A 24,752-nucleotide genomic window follows, 5' to 3' on the forward strand; every position below is an offset into this window, starting at 1 on the left:
CAATGCTCTACCAATTGGATTGGTGCACTGTCATCACTGGGATTCAATGCTCTACCAATTGGATTGGTGCACTGTCATCACTGGGATCCAATGCTCTACCAATAAGATTGGTGCACTGTCATTACTGGGATTCAATGCTCTACCAATTGGATTGGTGTAGTGTCATCAGTGGGGTCCAATTCTCTACCAATTGGATTGGTGCACTGTCATTAGTGGGGTCCAATGCTCTACCCATTGGATTGGTGCACTGTCATTACTGGGATTCAATGCTCTAACATTCGGATTGGTGCAGTGTCATCAGTGGGGTCCAATTCTCAACCAATTGGATTGGTGCTGGTGCACTGTCATCACTGGGATCCAATGCTCTAACAATTGGATTGGTGCACTGGCATCACTGGGATTCAATGCTCTACCAATCGGATTGGCGCAGTGTCATCAGTGGGGTCCAATTCTCTACCAACTGGATTGGTGCTGGTGCACTGTCATCACTGGGATCCAATGCTCTAACAATTGGATTGGTGCACTGTCATCACTGGGATCCAATGCTCTACCAATCGGATTGGTGCACTGTCATCACTGGGATCCAATGCTCTACCAATCGGATTTATGCACGGTCATCAGTGGGGTCCACTTCTCTACCGCTACCTCTAGCAAAATGAAAGTGAAATGGCTTTCCTGTGAGCACCAAGTCCCTCTCGTTGTGTGCACATACACAACAGCTCGCCTATATGGGCAGTAGTGTCGACACAGGAAGGCAGTGATCCATCCGTGTAAATAGATGTGCCTGGTACACACTTACATGAGCATCGCGTCACTTACAGGGTTCACATGGGCACAGTGGTTCTTCGTTGAATAGAGTGGTGTCTGGTACACTGATCAGTACAGTCCAACACCCAGAAACCTTGCTGACTAACACAACACAGGGGTTCTGTCCCAAGTCTCTTACATGGTTTTCAATTCTGTTCCAATACTCAGGATTCCCTCAAACTGGAATATTGAAGGTGTGATGGCTGTCCGGTGAGCGCAAAGTGCCCCTTCTCGTTTGCATAATCAATGCCATTCTTATGGGCAGCCATGGAAACGGAGATGAAGGATGATTCAACATCTCACTTATTTTACTATTATTATTTATTTTTTTTAATTATTATTATTACTAAACATTTTTTTTCTTAGTCTTAGACTTGAACCTGTGTCCGTCTGATCACTTATTTTGCATACTGAAAAACCACAATAATGAAAATTAATGCTAAGATTGATAGGAGTACTAAGATGGTGCCGGTGGGGGACACCAGCTGCGATAGCAACCAATCGGCACTGCGCAATCATCTCTCTTGGGCAATAAGTATCCAAAAATGGAACATTACTGGGATTGCATCTCTGCTTGAGATTGATAGTGGTATTTAAAGAGTTAACAGTAGCATTTGGAGCTAGCTTCGATTGCTGGTGGTAGAGGTGGACGTCGGCATGAAGTGTGAGGAGCCCACTCTATACCTTCACACCTGGCAGGTGACATACATTTACATCACATATCGAGAAAGGTTTAAATGACTTGTCCTACTTAATACAAGTATCACCCATCCAAAAAAGTAGGGTAGATATATGATCGCAGAGGATTTGAGGAGGTAAGATTCCCACCCATCCAAACAATGGAGTCTCAAAGTGGCCTCCTGAGATTGGCACATTTCCAACTTTGCATTGCCTCCTTTGAAATCACGTCTGCAATAATTCTCCAGATTCCATAGCGGATACATACTTTCAGCCTGTGATATTCTGATTACGTGAGCCAAATGTCATTCTGGTAAAATGTTATTTTAATGGCTGATTTTGAAATGCAAAGTAATAAGGCTCGAAGTTTTCACGGAGCTGTCGGGGGGCTTCAATGAAGCTTTCAACTTTCAGCAAAGAAGAAGTCTGTAGCCTCCTTTGAAGAGATTCTCTTCTTCTTGATAAGATAAAGGATAGCATATGAAATCAGCTCTCTCTCTTTATTCTTCATCTCACTGTGTAAATGTATACTCGGCACAAAAAGATAGAAAAAAAATGGAGCCTACGAGATGAACGTCCAGAAGAGCCGCCGGTAAATGCTTCTCATCCTCTCATGTTTTTTTGCCAATGGCATCAACCACTTATACAGCTCTTTAGTAATGTAAATTGGCATATGTTAGAGAGGCGCCCTTGGGAAACACCATTCCTATGGCACAATGGCAGCAAATGCCTTACTCCTTAGGGGTTTGTAGGATAGTATGAAGCTTTCTTAAAGGTGCCAACATGTAGGTATAAAATGAACACCATTTCTGTAAATGTCTATCAGGAAGAGTTTCCTTTAAATGTAAGAGTTTTCTAGAATTAGAAAAAAATGTGGCGGCTTTCAAAAACAATGCCACTTCTCTCTATTAATTTTGGCTCATATGAGCCCCATTTGGATCAAGGTGGCTCAGGGGTTAGCACTGTTCCTTGGGTCCTGGGTTCAAATCCCACCAAGGACAACATCTGTAAGGAGTTTTGTAAGTTCTCTCCATGTTTGTTTGGGTTTCCTCCCACACTCCAAAAACATACTGATAGGGAATTTAGATTGTGAGCCCCAATGGGAACATAGATTATGATGCCCGTAAGGTGTTGTTGAACTAATGGTGCCCAAGTGGGTAAAATAAATAAATAAGCCCCATTCACTTCACTGAACCTCAATACCAATCACAATCTGTAGACAGGCTTGGTCCTGTTTTTGGAAAAAGTCATGTTTATTTCTAATCACGTACTACCACTTTATATAGCAATTCAGGAGTAGACTTATAGTCAGTGCATCATGTTCAGCTCACAGGGACCCCGAGGTCAGATGTGTAGCCTCTGAGCTCAAATCTGTAACCTGTCCAGCCAACTACCCTAAAATGCTTTCATTATTACACCAATATATCATTATTCTTCTGACACCATTTTCTTTGGTCCTCATGGCCTAGATTAGACTGATACCTCTGAATTCCCTATAGATAGACCCATGCTTGAGGGCAAAGTGGACCATCACCAATGGAGAATAGGTCTCTAAGGAAAGATCCAGGCACATTTATGAAGCCCCTACAGAGAAGTCACAAGTTCATCCTACTGCTTTCGAAAAATGAATGATGATTAACAAGTACTCATGAGAACTACATGATGCAATCTTGTCCAAAGTGTTAGGCTCCTTTCACATTGCGTTCTTCAGTTGTTCCATCGGGGCTTGCATCTGATCTCAGCCCAAAACAGGATTCAGGCGTATGCACTGATTGGGCCATAGACTATAACGGTGCCGACAGATTCAGCATATGCTTTGACGTTCATCATTTTCGGGAGTATACGCTTACTGAAGTCTGACCCCAAGACGCAACCACTCAACATGGGCTAGAGCGCAATGTGAAAGCACCCTTAGAGTTGGAGCGACTCATTTGCAGGAACCACTCACGATGATGACGTTGTGCCAAGCCAACCATAGCACTTTTCAAAAATTACTATTGATGCTCACAATCAAAAGTCCCTATCAGAATGTCTTGGAATGTGGGAGGAAACCAGTAAAAATACAGGGAGAATATACAAACTCCTCGCAGATACTGTCCTTGGTGGGATTTGAACCCCAGTGCTGCAAAGCAACAGTGCTTACCACTGAGCTCACCGTGCTGCCCAACAAAAGGAAGACCATGAGATAGGAGGCAGTTCTCATGGTTCCCATCGGGCAGCCATAGATTTCTGACGTTTCTAATGAGACGGGTCCTGCGAATCAATTCACACCAACTGTAGTCACTATGTAATTCTACATCCAGGTTGGCAACCTTTGGAAAGGTAAAGTTAGCCAGTGATGTAGCAAATGCGACCTTCTCTTCTATCGGTCTGCTAAGCTGGCTTTTTTCCCCTTTTTTCTGTGTTTCATATTTTGGCAGTCTCTACAGATTTATTCTATTCATATAGAAAAGAAATGGACCCAACATGAGATGGTTTCCATACCCAGAAAGACAATGAGTTTTTCCCTCTCATACTTGAATATCAGAATATCAGCTATAGCCTTTGAACTGGACCATCTAATGTGCACAACATCATTTGTCGGGGACGAGGACTAGGAGGGAGCAATGGGTGACATCTAAAGAGAATCTCTCACTAGTTTATTAGTAGTAGGTTTTCATTCTTATTTCATTACCGCTAATTTGTTGATTATTCGACTTTTCTTTTTTTTATTATCCACCATGAGGTTCCAAAGATACCGGCATTTTTATTTTGTGCTAATTTTTTTAACTCTTTCAAAGAGGGTGTGGCTCATAAAGTAACAATGCAGAGATGGATGAAAACACGCCCCCGAGGATCTTATGATCTATGTCCCAGACCATATCTTTGGAACCGTATGGCACATTTAAACAGCTAAAAAAAAAAAATACTCACCGGAGTAATGGGAATAAAATAAGTCCTAAAACTGGCCACTTTGGTCTTCATGACAGATACTCTTTAGATGCTTTACCATAAGGATTATTTATATATGAAAAAATTCCTAATTAGTTCATCTAAATTGCTCGCATTTAGTGTGTTTAAGCTAATTTATACAGGTCCCCAGTAAAACATAAAATCTGTATTTTCCTGTCATTTTTACAGATTTTTATACATATCTCCTCCACAATCCTCTCTGCAAAAGTCAACATTAAATCCATGTATAAATTAACATGACAAGCAGCGGCGAGCCTCCCTCACAGGGGCCGCAGCTAATATTGGAGAACATTATCCATAACTCACATCTGCTCAGAGCACAGTTTTCCCATCAATATGGAATAAATGTACACAGAGCAACATCGCTGTATACACCAAGGTCTTTAAATAAATCTTCCATACATAAAGTATTTCTGGATGTCTCAAAGCTCACGCCAGCTCCTCTGCCTGATGCACGGGGAAGGTTTGCTGAGTTTACAAATGGCATTTTAACCTATGATACCTAGCGGTATATTCCCCGTATGTAGATTTAGTAATGGTTTAACTTTCATCATTTGCTATTATATATCATTCCTTGGAATAAAATCCATTAATGCTTAGAATGATTGGGACTTTTAAGGGGCTGGATTACATGCAAATGCGTCTTAAAGTAGGCGTTCCTGAAAAGTTTTGGAAGTGCTCCTGGGTGGTGCTTAAAGGCCATAAAAATGGGGTTTCAAATATTAAAGGGTATAATTATAAAACTCCACATGATCAGTGATTAACTGGGGTCATCAGGGTTCCACGACTACACCTCTCATCATTGGAATCCCTATTTCGAGGCATGAGTTATTCCCTTTTTCATATATTAATATTTTCAGATAGCACTTGTAAAAACAAACACTTTTGCAATTTACTTCTTATTAAAATTTGCAGCTGTTTTCGAGATATTTAGGCTTTTCTTTTGTTGCCTCAGAGTCCGACCACCGCTGCCGTCTAGCTTGTAAGCACTGCTCTGAAACCGGCCAGGATTAGGAGGTAGCAGCAAGTCCACAGCAATCATGGTCAGCTTCAAAATAAGTGCTTACAAGCTGAATAGAAAAGAGCTTGTCTGCACTGCACATGTTCTGCTATTTTGCACCAGTGGTCGGTCTCCCGGGCAACGAGCTGTAAACAAAAGAAAAATGTTGATGTCTCAAAAATTGGCTGAAAATTTTAACAAATGGTAAATTGCAAAATTGCTTGTCTTTACAAGGACTGTCTAACAATACCATTTATGAATATGGAAATAACCTTTTAAGCGCCAATCATGGACCTATCACGTACCATAAAGATATGTGTTCTTTTAAATGGTGGTAAACAACCCTGTTCCCTTGAACCCAGCGATGTTTTTCTTTTGTTCCTGAGATATGGACCGGTCTTCCCTGTATATAAATCTATTACTTTCAGACAAATGGACGTAAGTCATCAACAACGCTCCGTAGGAACCTTCTTGAGAGTCACAAGACTAGTTATATAGCTGCATGTGTAACAATAACCTGCGTTGTTTTAAATCAATTAACTATGTTTTAATGCAGATACCTCCAGGCTAATTATCTAATTCTTCTTGTTTTACAGAACCTCCTATTGGACAGATGCACCCGCCCCATGGTGTGACGCCCCAGAAGAACAGCAACCTCTTGGTGATCATAGTGGTGACTGTTGGAGCCATCACAATCCTGGTGGTGGTGATAGTGGCCGTGATCTGCACCAGAAGGTCATCTGCACAGCAGAGAAAGTACGTCACGTTCTGCTATGGATTCTGCTTATACATGCTGGTCATTTATGTTATCATCCATCTAGTAGACTAAATCTTGAAGCAAATTCTGGAATCTTGCTGTTTTCATTTTTGCCACTAAGACTAATAGTCAATTCATTTGTCCTGTTCCGAGATCACTTCTTAGTAATCATCTCAGTATGATTGATGTAAGGATTACCGTGAAAGGGGTAACATATAAACAGATAACGGATAATCCAACATTCACAGCTCGCCTCCTCCACCTGTACAATGACTGATAACACCTCTATATACATTTTTTTCTTTATACAGTTTTCTAATTTTTATTCTCTGGTGGATTTTGTACTCTGCCCTGTTTGTGTGTTTACACCCCTGTATATAACACAGATCCACCATTGACAATAGATGTCACAGCTCACCTCCTCCTCCTGTACAATGACTGATAACACCTCTATATACAGTAGATAACACAGGATCCACCATTCACAATAGGTGATGTCACAGCTCACCTCCTCCCCCTGTACAATGACTGATAACACCTCTATATACAGTAGATAACATAGGAGCCACCATTCACAATAGGTGATGTCACAGCTCACCTCCTCCTCCTTTACAATGACTGATAACACCTCTATATACAGTAGATAACACAGGATCCACCATTCACAATAGGTGATGTCACAGCTCACCTCCTCCTCATGTACAATGACTGATAACACCTCTATATACAGTAGATAACACAGAAGCTGCCATTCACAATAGGTGATGTCACAGCTCACCTCTTCCACCTGTACAATGACTGATAACACCTATATATACAGTAGATAACACAGGATCTACCATTCACAATAGGTGATGTCACAGCTCACCTCCTCCCCCTGTACAATGACTGATAACACCTCTATATACAGTAGATAACACAGGATCCACCATTCACAATAGGTGATGTCACAGCTCACCTCCTCCTCCTTTACAATGACTGATAACACCTCTATATACAGTAGATAACACAGGATCCACCATTCACAATAGGTGATGTCACAGCTCACCTCCTCCTCCTGTATAATGACTGATAACACCTCTATATATAGCAGATAACACAGGATCCACCATTCACAATAGGTGATGTCACAGCTCACCTCCTCCTCCTGTATAATGACTGATAACACCTCTATATACAGTAGAAAACACAGGATCCACCATTCTCAGCAGGTGATGTCACAGCTCATCTTCTCCTTTACAATGACTGATAACTAGTGTTGAGCGATACCGTCCGATACTTGAAAGTATCGGTATCGGATAGTATCGGCCGATACCCGAAAAATATCGGATATCGCCGATACCGATATCCGATACCAATACAAGTCAATGGGACATCAAGTATCGGAATGTATTCTCATGGTTCCCAGGGTCTGAAGGAGAGGAAACTCTCCTTCAGGCCCTGGGATCCATAGGGATGTGTAAAATAAAGAATTAAAATAAAAAATATTGATATGCTCACCTCTCCGGCGGCCCCTGGACTTCACGCTGCTAACCGGCAGGCTTCTTTGTTTAAAAAGCGCGCCTTTCGGACCTGTGAATGACGTCCCGGCTTCTGATTGGTCGCGTGCCGCCCATGTGACCGGCACGCGGCCAATCAGAAGCCGCGACGTCATTCTCATTCACAAAACTGCTAATTCTAGGAATTGAGGACCTGCGAATGACGTCGCGGCCTCTGATTGGTCGCGTGCCGGTCACATGGGCGGCACGCGACCAATCAGAAGCCGGGATGTCATTCACAGGTCCGAAAGGCGCGCTTTTTAAACAAAGAAGCCTCCCGGTTAGCAGTGTGAAGTCCAGGGGCCGCCGGAGAGGTGAGCATATCAATATTTTTTATTTTAATTCTTTATTTTACACATCCCTATTGATTCGATACCAATACCCGATATCACAAAAATATCGGATCTCGGTATCGGAATTCCGATACCGCAAGTATCTGCCGATACCCGATACTTGCGGTATCGGAATGCTCAACACTACTGATAACACCTCTATATACAGTAGATAACACAGGATCCACCATTCACAATAGGTGATGTCACAGCTCACCTCCTCCTCCTGTAGAAGGACTAATAACACCTCTATATACAGTAGATAACACAGGATCCACCATTCACAATAGGTGATGTCACAGCTCACCTCCTCCCCCTGTACAATGACTAATAACACCTCTATATACAGTAGATAACACAGGATCCACCATTCACAATAGGTGATGTCACAGCTCACCTCCTCCCCCTGTACAATGACTGATAACACCTCTATATACAGTAAATAACACAGGATCCACCATTCACAATAGGTGATGTCACAGCTCACCTCCTCCTCCTGTAGAATGAGTATTGACTTCCATAAGCAATAAATGTTGTGTAGCCATCAGCGAACGTGCTCGGGTAAGGTCTTATCCGAGCATGCTCGGGTGATATCCTAGCATCTGGGCGTGCTCATATATTATGTTCGAGTCCCTAGGGCTGCTTGATATGCAGTTGTTAGACAGCCATAACACATGCAGGGATGGCTTAACAGACAGGCAATCCCTGCATGTGTTGAGGCTGTCTGAAGTTGCAAATCATGCAGCCGTGGGGACTGGAACATAATATACGAGCACGCCCAGATGCTAGGATATCACCCGAGCATGCTCGGATGAAACCTTACCCAAGCACGTTCGCTCATCACTAATGGGGTGATATTGTACATACCCGGCTACTCATCCATTTTAGTGGGTCATTTTAGAGCCTTGTTCTCAGGACCAGGTGTTAACTTGCACGGTTGGGAATAACCTTTTAAGTATTTTTTTTCTGATGTTAAAAATTGAAAAAAAAAAGATCACGATATATACTGAATGGCAAAAACCGCATCAGATTTACTAATGGACACTGCCCCAAACTAAAAGAAACTAACATAAATTTCTCAAGTATAGTGTAAAACTCCAAATATCCAATTTGGGAATTGTGAATGATCAGAGGTTACCTCCTATTCAGGATCTTTATCTCTTGACCTTTGCATGTCTGGCTTTGGAGGACCTGCCTGGTCCATATACCAGGAGGGCTGCACATTAATTTCAATGATACATGTAGTTCTTTATTTCTCCTCTTGGAGTGCTGTAGGGGAAATCAACACTTTCCGTCGAATGATATTTTGGAAGCAGCTTATTGTTTTGAGGTAATGCCAACAAAAATGGATTGTTTTGAGAGGACCTGTTTTTTTTAAAGAGAAGGCTCTAACCTACTTTGATAAGTTCTTTTGCGTAAGCGGAAGGGAGTTTTTCTTTTGAAATGCTCCAAAGGTGCTTGTTTCGGAGGAGGCCCAATGCTCCATACGTTACATAAGGAGATGAATATCGGCCGATATTAGGTTCACATTGTGGATCAAGACCCAAGAGCTTTAACTTGGATCATCCCTTAGGCTACGTTCACATTTGCGTCGTGCGCTGCTGCGTTGGCGACGCAACGCACAACGCAAATAAAAACGCACCAAGACGCATGCTAAAACGCTGCATTTTGCGACGCATGCGTCCTTTTTTGCCGAAATTTGGACGCAAAAAAAATGCAACTTGTTGCGTTTTCTTTGCCCAACGCTTACGGCAAAAAAAACGCATGCGTCACACAACGCAGCACAACGCATGTCCATGCGCCCCCCCATGTTAAATATAGGGGCGCATGACGCATGCGTCGCCGCTGCGGCGCCCGACGCAATCACGCAAAACGCTAATGTGAACGTACACTTAGATACAACAGTTTTTAATCTCGCCCTTATATTTCCTAACATTTTAGCTGTCTCCTTTAACAACCTTTTCTACTTGCTGCCCTCCAGCAATCTTGGCCTCGAATTTGCAGTCAAAGAACCGTAGAGAAAGTGCAAGGCTGCGTTTAGTAGCCAGCAAGGAAAATGTTTCAGAATTTGTTAAGAATTATATCTGAAATGACGTCTTTTTGAAACCGTTCCAAGACAGCCGTTCCCCGGCAGCTGGCAGGGTAACAAGGAGACGCGAGATAAGAATTGAGAAGTAGAATTTCACCGCGCAGTCAATTTAGATGTTTGGTCGGGAAAGGAAATGTTTTCTGACTTAGGTCTCGACTATGTGAAAACTTGTCATACGAGGTTTTTAACCGCCTAGAATTCCAGACATTAACATAAAAGTAATAAAAGCAATACTTTTATATGAGTTCTGTCTCATCCCGGAGATGAATTTGTAGGTTGACATACAGGACGTGAGGTCCGGTAGGTGTCCATGTTGGCCAATATTCGGAGCTCCCATAGAAAAGAATGGAGAAAGCTGCGCATGCGCAGCCACCTCTCAATTTCCGACAGTTCTCATCGGGGTCCAGGTCTAGAGATAGAGGTGGGAAACATATTTTAGACATTTTTTGCATATCTTGTTGATATGCCAGAAGTGTCCTAGACCTTCTTTAATCATTTCCGCTCTGAACACCCCCTTACGTTTAATGCCACATTGCGGAGCCACCTCGGCGCTAGTGGAATCTGGTGACGTGTTCTTGCTGTAAAGGTCTCAAGTTTGATCAGGATACGTGTGCAGCTCATGGTTTAAGAACTATATGATGACAAAAGGTCTTTTAAAGAAGTGTAGCCTATAGAAAAATGCATGACTGAAATCCAAAATAAGTGGCGAATTTCAAAAAGTTAGCAAGTAAGGTTTACCGGCAGTCCCATGTAAAAGAATAGGCAATACAGTCTGAGGATGCAGAATTATACTTTCTTGGAAGGACAGCAGATATTGCTTATATTCATCATTCCACAGAACACGTCCAGTGGTGATGGCTTTACACCACTCCATCCATCACTCGGCATCATGCATGCTGCTGCTCGGCCATGAAGCTCCTGATAGAGGTGCAGTGTTTGTGCTGATGTTACACCAGAGGAGGTCTGGACTCTGCAGTTATGGGGTCAGCAGAGACCCTTGGTGACTTTTCTGCCCTCTTCTCAGCACTCGGCCCTCCGCGCTGTAACATTTCGAGGTCTACACTCAGTGGCTGTGTTGCTGCAATGTCCTTTTACTTCTCAATAATATCACTCACAGGTGATGGGGAAAAATTAGGAGGAAGAAATGTCATGAATTCACTTGTTACTGTGGTGGCCCCTATTACAGGACCGCGCTGGTATCAGTGAGCTCTGCCCCACCAACTGGTCAGTCACATATTAGTGAAGGCGGATGGAACGAGGGGGCAGACGTTATTTACCAGGGGCAATGAGGCCGGATGTTATTCCCCGGAGGTTGAATGTCTGGATGTTATACACTAGGGGCGAGGCCAGATGTGTTACACCGGGAGAGATAGAGTCGGATGTTATACACTGGGGTCAATTGGGTCAGATGTTATATACTAGGGGCAATGGGGTCAGATGTTATATACTGGGGGCAATGGGGCCGGATGTTATACACTGGGGCAATGGGGTCGGATGTTATACACTGGGGGCAATGGGGCCGGATGTTATACACTGGGGGCAATGGGGCCGGATGTTATATACTAGGGGCAATGGGGTCGGATGTTATGCAATGGGGCAATGGGGTCGGATGTTATACACTGGGGGCAATGGGGTCAGATGTTATATACTAGGGGCAATGGGGTCGGATGTTATACACTGGGGCGAGGCCAGATGTGTTACACCGGGAGAGATAGAGTCGGATGTTATACACTGGGGGCAATGGGGCTGGATGTTATACACTGGGGGCAGTGGGGTCAGATGTTATACACTGGGGGCAGTGGGGTCAGATGTTATATACTAGGGGCAATGGGGTCGGATGTTATATACTAGGGGCAATGGGGTCGGATGTTATACACTGGGGGCAATGGGGTCAGATGTTATACACTGGGGGCAATGGGGTCGGATGTTATACACTGGGGGCAATGGGGTCAGATGTTATACACTGGGGGCAATGGGGTCGGATGTTATACACTAGGGGCAATGGGGTCAGATGTTATACACTAGGGGCAATGGGGTCAGATGTTATATACTAGGGGCAATCGGGTCGGATGTTATACACTAGGGGCAATGGGGTCGGATGTTATACACTGGGGCAATGGAGCCGGATGTTATACACTAGGGGCAATGGGGCCAGATGTTATACATCGGGGCTGTATGTTATAGATGGGTCAGTAGGACTGGATGTTATACACGGAGGGCCATGAAGTCAGATGTCATACACTGGAGACAAGTAGCCGGATGTTATACACCATGGACTATGAGGTTGTATGTTATATACTGGTGGCAACGTGGCTATATGTTGTGCATTGGGGCAATGGGCCTGAATGTTATACACAAGGGGAAATGGGGTCAGATGTTAAACACTGAGGGCAATGGGGTCAGATGTCATACACTGGGGCAATGGGGTCAGATGTCATACACTGGGGCAATGGGGTTGGATGTTATACACTGGGGTGATGGGGTTGGATGTTATACAGTGGGGGCGATGGGGTTGATGTTATACACTGGGGGTGATGGGGATGGATCTTATACACTGGGGCAATGGGGTTGATGTTATACACTGGGGCAATGGGGTTGGATGTTATACACTGAGGGCAATGGGGTTGATGTTATACACTGGGGACAATGAGGTCGGATATTATACACTGAGGGCAATGGGGTTGGATGTTATATACTGGGGACAATGAGGTCAGATATTATACACTGAGGGCAATGGGGTCGGATGTTATATACTGGTGGCAACGTGGCTATATGTTGTGCATTGGGGCAATGGGCCTGAATGTTATACACAAGGGGAAATAGGGTCAGATGTTAAACACTGGGGGCAATGGGGTTGGATGTTATACACTGGGGCAATAGGGTTGGATGTTATACACTGGGGCAATGGGGTCAGATGTTATTCACTGGGGCAATAGGGTTGGATATTATACACTGGGGCAATGGGGTCAGATGTTATTCACTGGGGCAATAGGGTTGGATGTTATACACTGGGGCAATGGGGTCAGATGTTATTCACTGGGGCAATAGGGTTGGATGTTATACACTGGGGGCGATGGAACTGAAGGAGAAACCTGAATTTGAGAAGTGTGAAACTTTTTTCTATAAAGTGCAAATATATACGGTATATACAGATGTACCCTATGTACCACATGGAGAAACTTGTTTCAGGTGACCAAGATTGCATCAGACATTGGGCTTCTGGAGGGGTGGCCCAATCAAAGTAAGTAGACCTAATGCGCAATATATGATGGAACTGAAAACTTGGCACAGAAAATCGAGATAAAAGATCTAGAGAAATGAAATATATATAGAATTATATTGACCTCATATTATCCCATTCTGTGGTAGAAGATTACAAATCATCTCTTAAATTCTTTTCAAAACTTGACTTATTTTTGTGAATGAAGTCAGAGCAGCAGGTTCACCCCGGTACAGAGCGTCCTCACATTCAGATGATCAAAACTGGCATTTTCAATATTCATAAAAGATACGCTATGGATCAGTGAGCAGCTGGTGCTGAAGTGGCATGACACATGTGCCCACACTCCGAGGACTTGGGAGCCTCTAGCCGTCCATCGTCTGAAGTTGTTTTTAAGCTTTTACTATATTTTTCTTCTATTTAAGTTTGTTACATTTTATACATTTTTTTTTTGTTTTCTTAGAAAACGTGCCACCCACAGTATCAGTAAAAGGAAAGGAAGCCAAAAGGATCTGAGGCCACCAGACCTTTGGATCCACCATGAAGAGATGGAAATGAAGAACATCGAAAAGCCGGTGGGATCCGAAAGTCAAGGAAGAGAATCTCCAAGGCAGAGCTGTCAAGACATCACCCCTGTCAGCCACAGCCAATCCGAGTCACAGCTAGGAAGCAAAAGTGCGTCACATTCAGGTAATCTGCACAGATAGATAATAGATAGATAATATATAATAGATAATACAGTGAAGGAAATTATTATTTGATCCCTTGCTGATTTTGTAAATTTGCCCACTGATAGACATGTACTGTCTATAATTTTAAGGGGCGGTTAATTTTAACATTGAGAGATAGAATATCAAAAATATTATCCAGAAAATCACATTGTATAAATGTATTTGCATTTTGCAGTGAGAAATAAGTATTTGATCCCTCTGGCAAACAAGACTTAATACTTGGTGGCAAAACCCTTGTTGGCAAGCACAGCAGTCAGATGTTTCTTGTAGTTGATGATGAGGTTTTTCGCACATGTCAGGAGGAATTTTGGTCCACTCCTCTTTGCAGATCATCTCTAAATCATTACGATTTTGTCGCTTGACAACTCGGAGCTTCAACGGCCTCCATAAGTTTTCTATGGGATTAAGGTCTGGACACTGGCTAGGCCACTCCAAGACCTTAATGTGCTCCTTTCTGAGCCACTCCTATGTTGCCTTGGCTGTATGTTTTGGGTCATTGTCTTGCTGGAAGACCCAGCCACGACCCATTTTTAATGTCCTGGCGGAGGGAAGGAGGTTGTCACTCAGGATTTTACGGTACATGGTTCCACCCATTCTCCCATTGATGTGGTGAAGTAGTCCTGTGCCCTTACCAGAGAAACACCCCAAAACAAAATGTTTCCACCCCATGCTTGACAGTGGGGATGGTGTTCTTTGGGTCATAGTCGGCACTTCTCTTCCTCCCAACATGGCGAGTTGAGTTAATGCTTAAGAGCTCAATTTTTGTCTCATCTGACCACAGCACTTTCTCCCAATCACTCACAGAATCATCCAGGTGTTCATTGGCAAACTTCAGACGGGTCTGCACATGTGCCTTTTTGAGCAGCGGGACCTTGCAGGCACTGCAGGATTTACACCTTTACAGGGTAATGTGTTACCAATGGTTTTCTTGGTCCCAGCTACCTTCAGATCATTAACAAGTTCCCCCCGTGTAGTTTTAGGCTGATCTCTCACCTTCCTCATGAACAAGGATACCCCATGAGGTGAGACTTTGCATGGTGCCCCAGATCGATGTCGATTGACAGTCATTTTGTATTTCTTCCATTTTCTTTCTATTGCACCAACAGTTGTCTCCTTCTCACCCAGCGTCTTACTTATGGTTTTGTAGCCCATTCCAGCTTTGTGCAGATCTATGATCTTGTCCCTGACATGCTTATAAAACTCTTTGGTCTTGCCCATGTTGTAGAGGTTAGAGTCTGACTGACTGAGTTGTAGACAGGAGTCTTTTATAATGGTGACTATGTAAGACAGCTGTCTTTAAGGCAGTTAACGAGTGGATTAGGAGCATCTAACTGGTCTGTAGGAGTCAGAACTCTTAATGGTTGGTTGGGGATCAAATACTTATTTCTTTCTGCAAAATAATGTATATAATTTACACAATGTGATTTTCTGGATTTTATTTTTGATATTCTATCTCTCAATGTTAAAATTAATCTACCCTTTAAATTATAGACTGTTCATGTCTTTGTCAGTAGGCAAACTTACAAAATCAGCAAGGGATCAAATACTTGTTTCCCCCACTGTATATAGACACCTTTCCGGTCTCCTCAGGTTCTAAAAGATTGAAATGCACTTGATGATTTCTCCTATGAATATTATTTCAATATGATAAAGTATCTTGTAGAAATATTGTTGAGTATTCCTCCGTAACTGATCTTCTGTCCACAGGGCCGGACACAGATGAGGCTGGAAGTAACATTTCGACTCTAGAACGATCTTTAGCGGCACGTAGAGCCACACGAGCCAAACTCATGATTCCAATGGATTCACAGTCCAACAATGCCCGTAAGTGTCCTCATCTGCTCATTGTGTCACACCATTAACTATCTAGATTCATGTTTGATCATTTACATCTCGTTGGACTCGATCTCACACATGACAGACTTTGAAATTGATATCATACTGGACCAACAAGATACAAGTTATTAAAGTAACAGCTTGAGAACAAATCTGCTATTATCTATGTAGAAAACAAGCATTAAGGGTTCAATTTCCCTGCAGCGCCTCCAGAGGAGAAGCTAGGTATTGCAGTCTTCATTCAGATAAGAAGGATTGAGAAGGATAAAAATGGATGCTCTCTTCCAAAATTATTCACACACCTGACCAGCATTGATTAATGATTTTTTTACTCAAAATGAGTACGATTTTTTTGTGCACATTTTGCCAATTTTATTACCCTATATTATTAAAGGCTAAGTTTTGACCATTTCCTTTGGTGCTGGAGAACATTCCTTTTTGGACTGTTGAGAACAAACCATTTATTTTTACATCAATTTTGACTATGTGGGGACTTGTTTTTTTAACGGGACAAATTATTAGGATTTTGTATGATTTTTATTATTATTTTATTTTCCTACTATAATACTTATTTTTAATATTCCGGGACTCATATTATAATTCTGATTTTTGATAATAAATACAATATAACCACAAAAGAAAGACATCATAAGTAAAACAAAAAAATATTGCAGTGGTTGTAGAGTAGACAATGCTCTGTGAGCTCAACAGCCTGGACTTCAGATTGATACATTGTAACACACCAGGTGATGTATTAAACTCACAGAGCATTGTCTACACAGGATACAATGTATTCGCTCCTCAGTAGGATCGCAGAGCATTGTCTACACAGAATACAATGTATCCGCTCCTCAGTGGGCTCACAGAGCAATGTCTACATAGGATACAATGTATCCGCTCCTCAGTAGGATCGCAGAGCATTGTCTACACAGAATACAATGTATTTGCTCCTCAGTGGGCTCACAGAGCATTGTCTACACAGGATACAATGTATCCACTCCTCAGTGGGCTCACAGAGCATTGTCTACACAGGATACAATGTATTTGCTCCTCAGTGGGCTCACAGAGCATTGTCTACACAGGATACTGTGTATCCGCTCCTCAGTGGGCTCACAGAGCATTGTCTACACAGGATACAGTGTATCCGCTCCTCAGTGGGCTCACAGCATTCTCCACACAGAATGCAATGTATCTGCTCCTCAGTGGGCTCACAGCATTCTCCACACAGGATACAATGTATCCACTCCTCATTGGGCTCACAGAGCATTGTCTACACAGGATACAGTGTATCCGCTCCTCAGTGGGCTCACAGAGCATTGTCTACACAGGATACAGTGTATCCACTCCTCAGTGGGCTCACAGCATTCTCCACACAGGATGCAATGTATCTGCTCCTCAGTGGGCTTACAGAGCATTGTCTACACAGGATACAATGTATCCACTCCTCAGTGGGCTCACAGAGCATTGTCTACACAGAATACAATGTATCCACTCCTCAGTGGGCTCACAGAGCATTGTCAACACAGGATACAGTGTTTCCGCTCCTCAGTGGGCTCACAGAGCATTGTCTACACAGGATACAGTGTATCCGCTCCTCAGTGGGCTCACAGCATTCTCCCCACAGGATGCAATGTATCTGCTCCTCAGTGGGCTTACAGAGCATTGTCTTCACAGGATACAATGTATCCGCTCCTCAGTGGGCTCACAGAGCATTGTCTACACAGAATACAATGTATCCACTCCTCAGTGGGCTCACAGAGCATTGTCTACACAGGATGCAATGTATCCGCTCCTCAGTGGGCTCACAAAGCATTGTCTACACAGGATACAATGTATTCGCTCCTCAGTGGGCTCACAGAGCATTGTCTACACTGGATAGAATCTATCCGATCATCAGTGGGCTCACAGAGCATTGTCTACACAGGATGCAATGTATCCGCTCCTCAGTGGGCTCACAGAGCATTGTCTACACAGGATACAATGTATTCTCTCCTCAGTGGGCTCCCAGAGCATTGTCTACACTGGATAGAATGTATCCGCTTGTCAGTGGGCTCGCAGAGCATTGTCTACACAGGATGCAATGTATCCGCTCCTCAGTGGGCTCACAGAGCATTGTCTACACAGGATGCAATGTATCCGCTCCTCAGTAGGCTCACAGAGCATTGTCTACACAGGGTGCAATGTATCCGCTCATTAGTGGGCTCACAGAGCATTGTCTACACAGGATGCAATGTATCCGCTCCTCAGTAGGCTCACAGAGCATTGTCTACACAGGATGCAATGCACCCGCTCCTCAGTGGAGGGCAGGACTAGCTGCGTTCAGGTTTACATATGTGAAACTGTAGAACTCTTCATCTTTACACTGACAAAGCTTTTTAATATTATCTCTTGAGTTGTTTACAATCTCAAGCATTTTTTTATTTTTTTTGTAGCGCCCCTTTTGACGCTTTTTGGTACCTTACAAGACTGCAATATTTCATTCTTAAGAAGAATAACGTGCACTTTACTATGATGTAATGGTGAAAAGCCGACTAATGGGGTTAAGTAAAGCAGGATATGGATTCCCTGGCCTTGTGAGAGGGAGGAAATCAATATTGTATGAGTTCATGCCAAGGACAATAGAGACAAATCTTCCATTCTTCAGCAAAATGAATAACAATTAGTTTGATTTGAAGAAATATGACGACTATATAATGTTCAATCAGATTTCATGCAATAAGATTGATTTTTTTTTAAAGCAAAAAATAAACACAAATATCTTTACAAGGCATTAATGTGGGAAAAAAAGTCGAACAAATATTGCCCTTTTTTAATTAAATTTTAATAATTTGTCATTTATCATATATACTGATGCATAAATCTAACCAATATACAGTATGATACCATGATGCCATGTTTAAAGTCAGCCATACATTTATGACGTCTGGAACCAATTTGTGGTGCTTCCCGATTCTCTCCAAGCAGAAGGAACAAGCAGCTGGATTTCAACATGCCCGATCCTTTTATTTTCAGGCTTGATAAACTACTGTCAGAGATATCTTACCTTGGCTTAGGGTACCGTCACACAGTGCCATTTCGATCGCTACGACGGTACGATTCGTGACGTTCCAGCGTTATCGTTACGATATCGCTGTGTCTGACACGCAGCAGCGATCAGGGATCCTGCTGAGAATCGTACGTCGTAGCAGATCGTTTAGAACTTTCTTTTGTCGCTGGATCTCCCGCTGGCATCGCTAGATCGGTGTGTGTGACACCGATCTAGCGATCTAGCGATGCGATCTAGCGATGCGTTCGCTTGTAACCAGGGTAAACATCGGGTTACTAAGCGCAGGACCGCGCTTAGTAACCCGATGTTTACCCTGGTTACAAGCATAAAACTAAAAAAAAAACAAACAGCACATACTTACATTCTGGTGTCCGTCAGGTCCCTTGCCGTCTGCTTCCTGCACTCAGTGACTGCCGGCCGTAAAGTGAAAGCAGAGCACAGCGGTGACGTGCTTTCACTTTCACTTTACGGCCGGCAGTATGTGCTGTTTTTTTTTACGCTGGTAACCAGGGTAAACATCGGGTTACTAAGCGCGGTCCTGCGCTTAGTAACCCGATGTTTACCCTGGTTACCCGGATACCTCGGCATCGTTGGTCGCTGGAGAGCTGTCTGTGTGACAGCTCCCCAGCGACCACACTACGATTTACCTACGATCACGGCCAGGTCATATCGCTGGTCGTGATCGTAGGTAAATCGTATAGTGTGACGGTACCCTTACTCGTCTCTTCCCATAAGATTACATGCACACCTGGCCAAGCAGTGTGCATGCGTATAGAGGATTGAGATGGTCAACAGCTATCTAAAAGTGTATGGCCAAGTTTCTCAGTGACATCAGTGGTGGATGAAGATCTGATAATCCAACTAATTGGAAGCTTAGACACTAGTTGGACTCCAAACTCTTGACCCAATATCCATAACTTGGAGTCTCCATCAATTAGAGGAATTTTTCCTAACTTTTTAGGACTTTTTAGTTCCAAGCTCCGGAATGGCTTCAATGCCAAACCTCCTCCATGTTCAGACATTTTTCATAACTTTATTACTTGATTTTCAAGAACTTGACCTCGTGCCACCAGAGAAGCTCCACCGGCAGTCTTAGCACACCTCATACACTTCTTTATACAAAGCATTCTTTTGTTTGGGTGTAGGTTCTTCCTTATCACATTAGACGAATGTCAACCAAATCCATACATTTCGGCGGGACTGGCCAGCCATTGAATTAAGCTATCCAGATGATGGCTAAAATAAGGATTGAGCATGCTGATATCTAATATGTTCCATCCTTATTTTCTCAGGCACTAAAAGCTGCTCCCAGAGATGTTTGAAGTTTAAGTATAGAGGTGACCACGAATATTAGGCATTGATTTTGGTAAGACTAGCCACTTATGTAAGTGAATGCTGGTAAAAAGAAGGAATGAGCTTATTGAAATCCAAAAGGTCCAGTCCTTAAGTTCTCAAAGTAATCTGAAGTTGAACTGAAAAGGTGGCCATACAGTGAGTGGCATGTCAAGGTTTGAGCACCCCTGGTCAAAATTACTGTTAATGTGAACAGTTAAGCAAGTTGAAGATGAAAAAACCTCTAAAAGGTCTAAAGTTAAAGATGACACGTTTCCGTTGTATTTTAGGCAAAAGTATACATATTTATTTTCATCTTTAATACTTAAAATATTACAAAATGGAAAATGGGCCGATGCAAACGTTGGGGCACCCTTGGAGATTTATGTGCTCAGATAACTTTGCCCAAGATTTTAGGCCTTAATTAGCCTGTTAGAGTTATGGTTTGTTCACGGTCATTGTTAGGAAAGGCCAGGTGATGCAAATTTTCCAGCTTTATAAAAACCCAGCCTCCTCTAGCCTTCATAAAACATCAGCTATGGGTTCTTCTAAGCAGCTGCATTCTGAAAATGAAAATGGTGGAGGCCCACAAAGCAAGAGAAGGCTATAAGAAGATAGAAAAGTGTTTTTGAGTTGCCCTTTCCTCAGATTGAAATGTAATTAAGAAATGACAGATAACAGGAACAGTGGAGGCCAAGTTAAGGTTTGGAAGACCAACCAAAATTTCAGTGATAGCTGCTCATAGGATTGCTAGAGGCAAATCAAAACACCCGCTTGACTGCAAAAGACTTTCACAAAGATTTAGAAGACTCTGGATTTGTGGTAGATTGTTTTACTGGAAAAACACACACAAAATTTCAGCTCACCCTTCTTGAATGATCTCCATAAGATTTAATCAGTCCGAGCATGGAAAGGGCTTCTGCCAAAGCTCTCTGGGAACGATGAAAGTGAAAAAAGAATCCAGCTGTGGACTAAGCTGTGGACTAAGAACACTCAGTGTTCGAAACGCGTTCAGCTGTATCATGGTGGTCCTTCCATTTTTTGGATATTGCTGATTTTTGACATGCAGTGTTTCCTCTCTTTTTAAAAATAATTTGGAATAAAGAATTTTGATTTTATATATTTTCCTGAGCTGGATTCTTTTTTCACTTAGATTGTTTTACTGCTCAGAGGCACCTGCACAAAGAAGAAAACCTCTCCTGCGTCCTCGCCATAAAATTCAGCATCACAAGTATGCAAAAGAACATCTAAACAAGCCTGATGCATTTTTTTAAACAAGTATTGTGGACTGATGAGAATAATATAGAACTCTTTGGCGCACAATGATCAAAAGTATGTGTGGAGAAAAAAAGGCACAGAATTTCAAGAAAAGAACATCTCGCCGATCATTAAGCATGTTGGTGAATCAATCATGCTCCCTGTGTTGCAGCTAATTTCATGAGGAACATTTCACAGGTAGAGTGAAGAATGGATTCAACGAAATTTCAACAAATTGTTGATACAAACACAAACATAACACCTTCTGCAAAAAAAAACTCAAGTTGAAAAGAGGATGGCTTCTACAAATGGATAATGATCCTAAACACACCTCAAAATCCTCAATAGACAACCTCAAAAGGTGCAAGCTGAAGAATTTACCATGGCCCTCACAGTCAACTGATCTGAACACATCATTGAAAATCTGTGGCGAGACCTCAAAATAGCAGAGGATGCAAGAAGACCCAAGAATGTCACAGAACTGGAAGAATTGCCCAAGGAAGAAAGGATGAAAATCCCTCAAATAAGAATTGAAAGACTTCCCTGGGTTCAAAAAGTGATTACAAGATGTGATACTTTCAAAAGGGGGTGCTACTAGGTACTAACCATGCAGGGTGCCAACATTTTTTGCATCAGCCTATTTTCCTTTTTGTAATTTTTAAAATAAAAAAGATGAATATATATATACAGTGGGGCAAAAAAGTATTTAGTCAGTCAACAATAGTGCAAGTTCCACCACTTAAAAAGATGAGAGGCGTCTGTAATTTACATCATAGGTAGACCTCAACTATGGGAGACAAACTGAGAAAAAAAAATCCAGAAAATCACATTGTCTGTTTTTTTAACATTTTATGTGCATATTATGGTGGAAAATAAGTATTTGGTCAGAAACAAAATTTCATTTCAATACTTTGTAATATATCCTTTGTTGGCAATGACAGAGGTCAAACGTTTTCTGTAAGTCTTCACAAGGTTGCCACACACTGTTGTTGGTATGTTGGCCCATTCCTCCATGCAGATCTCCTCTAGAGCAGTGATGTTTTTGGCTTTTCGCTTGGCAACACGGACTTTCAACTCCCTCCAAAGGTTTTCTATAGGGTTGAGATCTGGAGACTGGCTAGGCCACTCCAGGACCTTGAAATGCTTCTTACGAAGCCACTCCTTCGTTGCCCTGGCGGTGTGCTTTGGATCACTGTCATGTTGAAAGACCCAGCCACGTTTCATCTTCAACGCCCTTGCTGATGGAAGGAGGTTTGCACTCAAAATCTCACGATACATGGCCCCATTCATTCTTTCATGTACCCGGATCAGTCGTCCTGGCCCCTTTGCAGAGAAACAGCCCCAAAGCATGATGTTTCCACCACCATGCTTTACAGTAGGTATGGTGTTTGATGGATGCAACTCAGTATTCTTTTTCCTCCAAACACGACAAGTTGTGTTTCTACCAAACAGTTCCAGTTTGGTTTCATCAGACCATAGGACATTCTCCCAAAACTCCTCTGGATCATCCAAATGCTTTCTAGCAAACTTCATACGGGCCCGAACATGTACTGGCTTAAGCAGTGGGACATGTCTGGCACTGCAGGATCTGAGTCCATGGTGGCGTAGTGTGTTACTTATGGTAGGCCTTGTTACATTGGTCCCAGCTCTCTGCAGTTCATTCACTAGGTCCCCCCCCGTGGTTCTGGGATTTTTGCTCACCGTTCTTGTGATCATTCTGACCCCACGGGGTGGGATTTTGCGTGGAGCCCCAGATCGAGGGAGATTATCAGTGGTCTTGTATGTCTTCCATTTTCTAATTATTGCTCCCACTGTTGATTTCTTCACTCCAAGTGGGTTGGCTATTGCAGATTCAGTCTTCCCAGCCTGGTGCAGGGCTACAATTTTGTTTCTGGTGTCCTTTGACAGCTCTTTGGTCTTCACCATAGTGGAGTTTGGAGTCAGACTGTTTGAGGGTGTGCACAGGTGTCTTTTTATACTGATAACAAGTTTAAACAGGTGCCATTACTACAGGTAATGAGTGGAGGAAAGAGGAGACTCTTAAAGAAGAAGTTACAGGTCTGTGAGAGCCAGAAATCTTGATTGTTTGTTTCTGACCAAACACTTATTTTCCACCATAATATGCAAATAAAATGTTAAAAAAACAGACAATGTGATTTTCTGGATTTTTTTTTTCTCAGTTTGTCTCCCATAGTTGAGGTCTACCTATGATGTAAATTACAGACGCCTCTCATCTTTTTAAGTGGTGGAACTTGCACTATTGCTGACTGACTAAATACTTTTTTGCCCCACTGTATATATATATATATATTCATCTTTTTCATTTTAAAAATTACAAAAATGTATGTATATATATATTGTTTGCCAAAAATACAAAGGTAATGTGTCACCTTACTACTCACCTTATTCGGCCTTACTAACTATGTTACTATATACAATTATTAGGTTCTGTAGAAGGACGTAGATCTGGGGATTTATTATGATGGAATATAGGCTGAACTGGATGGACAAATGTCTTTTTTCGGCCTTACTAACTATGTTACTATGTTACTATGTTACCTTTAAATGTAGGACTTTTAGAGATCATTTCATCTTCAACTTGCTTAAATGTTCACAATAACAGTAATTCTGACCAGGGTTGCCCAAACTTTTACATGCTACTGTACATGCTAGATAAAAGTTGGACAAATCAATTGATTTCAGTAAGACAACCAACCATTTATTGCTGATACCTGTAAAAAGAACTATTGGGCATGTGTACGGGCAAATAACTCGTAGTAAATCGAAGGTCACTTCTCCACCGCAAGATTTGGCTGCCGACAGGTGACGATGTAGAGTTTTCTTTGAGGCCGTGTGCGAGTTGCCGTAATGCCCCTATTTTCTTTTGTTTTAATGGTAACCCGGTGTGTAGCCCTACCTTGGAGCACTACCATATAACATGTCATGGAAAATCCTAAAAACAATATAATAATTTAAAACCTTGCCATTCAAAAGACAAATAATACCGAGCTCCGATGGAAAATTGTTTTTATGTTGACACGCCGGTGACAATAAGTTAGGATAATTCAATTTTCTCCCCTTCTCCTGTAGTAATACATTTCGGCGAGCGCATAGTAAGAGACAACGCGCACAATATCACATGAAAATATAGTGGCAGGCGGAGGCCAAATCTGTTTT

The 24,752-nt window shown here is 42.5% G+C and overlaps 1 protein-coding gene across 1 annotated transcript in view; it reads left to right on the forward strand.

Annotated features, from left to right (window-relative positions):
* DCC (DCC netrin 1 receptor) overlaps nt 1-24,752 on the forward strand; it is a 1,008,503-nt gene that overhangs the window by 930,561 nt on the left and 53,190 nt on the right. Inside the window, exons 23-25 of the mRNA XM_069745998.1 lie at nt 6,034-6,193; nt 13,837-14,063; nt 15,812-15,928. Of these exons, the coding sequence (XP_069602099.1) occupies nt 6,034-6,193; nt 13,837-14,063; nt 15,812-15,928 (504 nt within the window). The remainder of the gene's footprint in view (nt 1-6,033; nt 6,194-13,836; nt 14,064-15,811; nt 15,929-24,752) is intronic.

This window comes from Ranitomeya imitator, chromosome 1 (genome assembly GCF_032444005.1).
Source record: "Ranitomeya imitator isolate aRanImi1 chromosome 1, aRanImi1.pri, whole genome shotgun sequence".
Taxonomy (NCBI): Eukaryota; Metazoa; Chordata; class Amphibia; order Anura; family Dendrobatidae; genus Ranitomeya; species Ranitomeya imitator.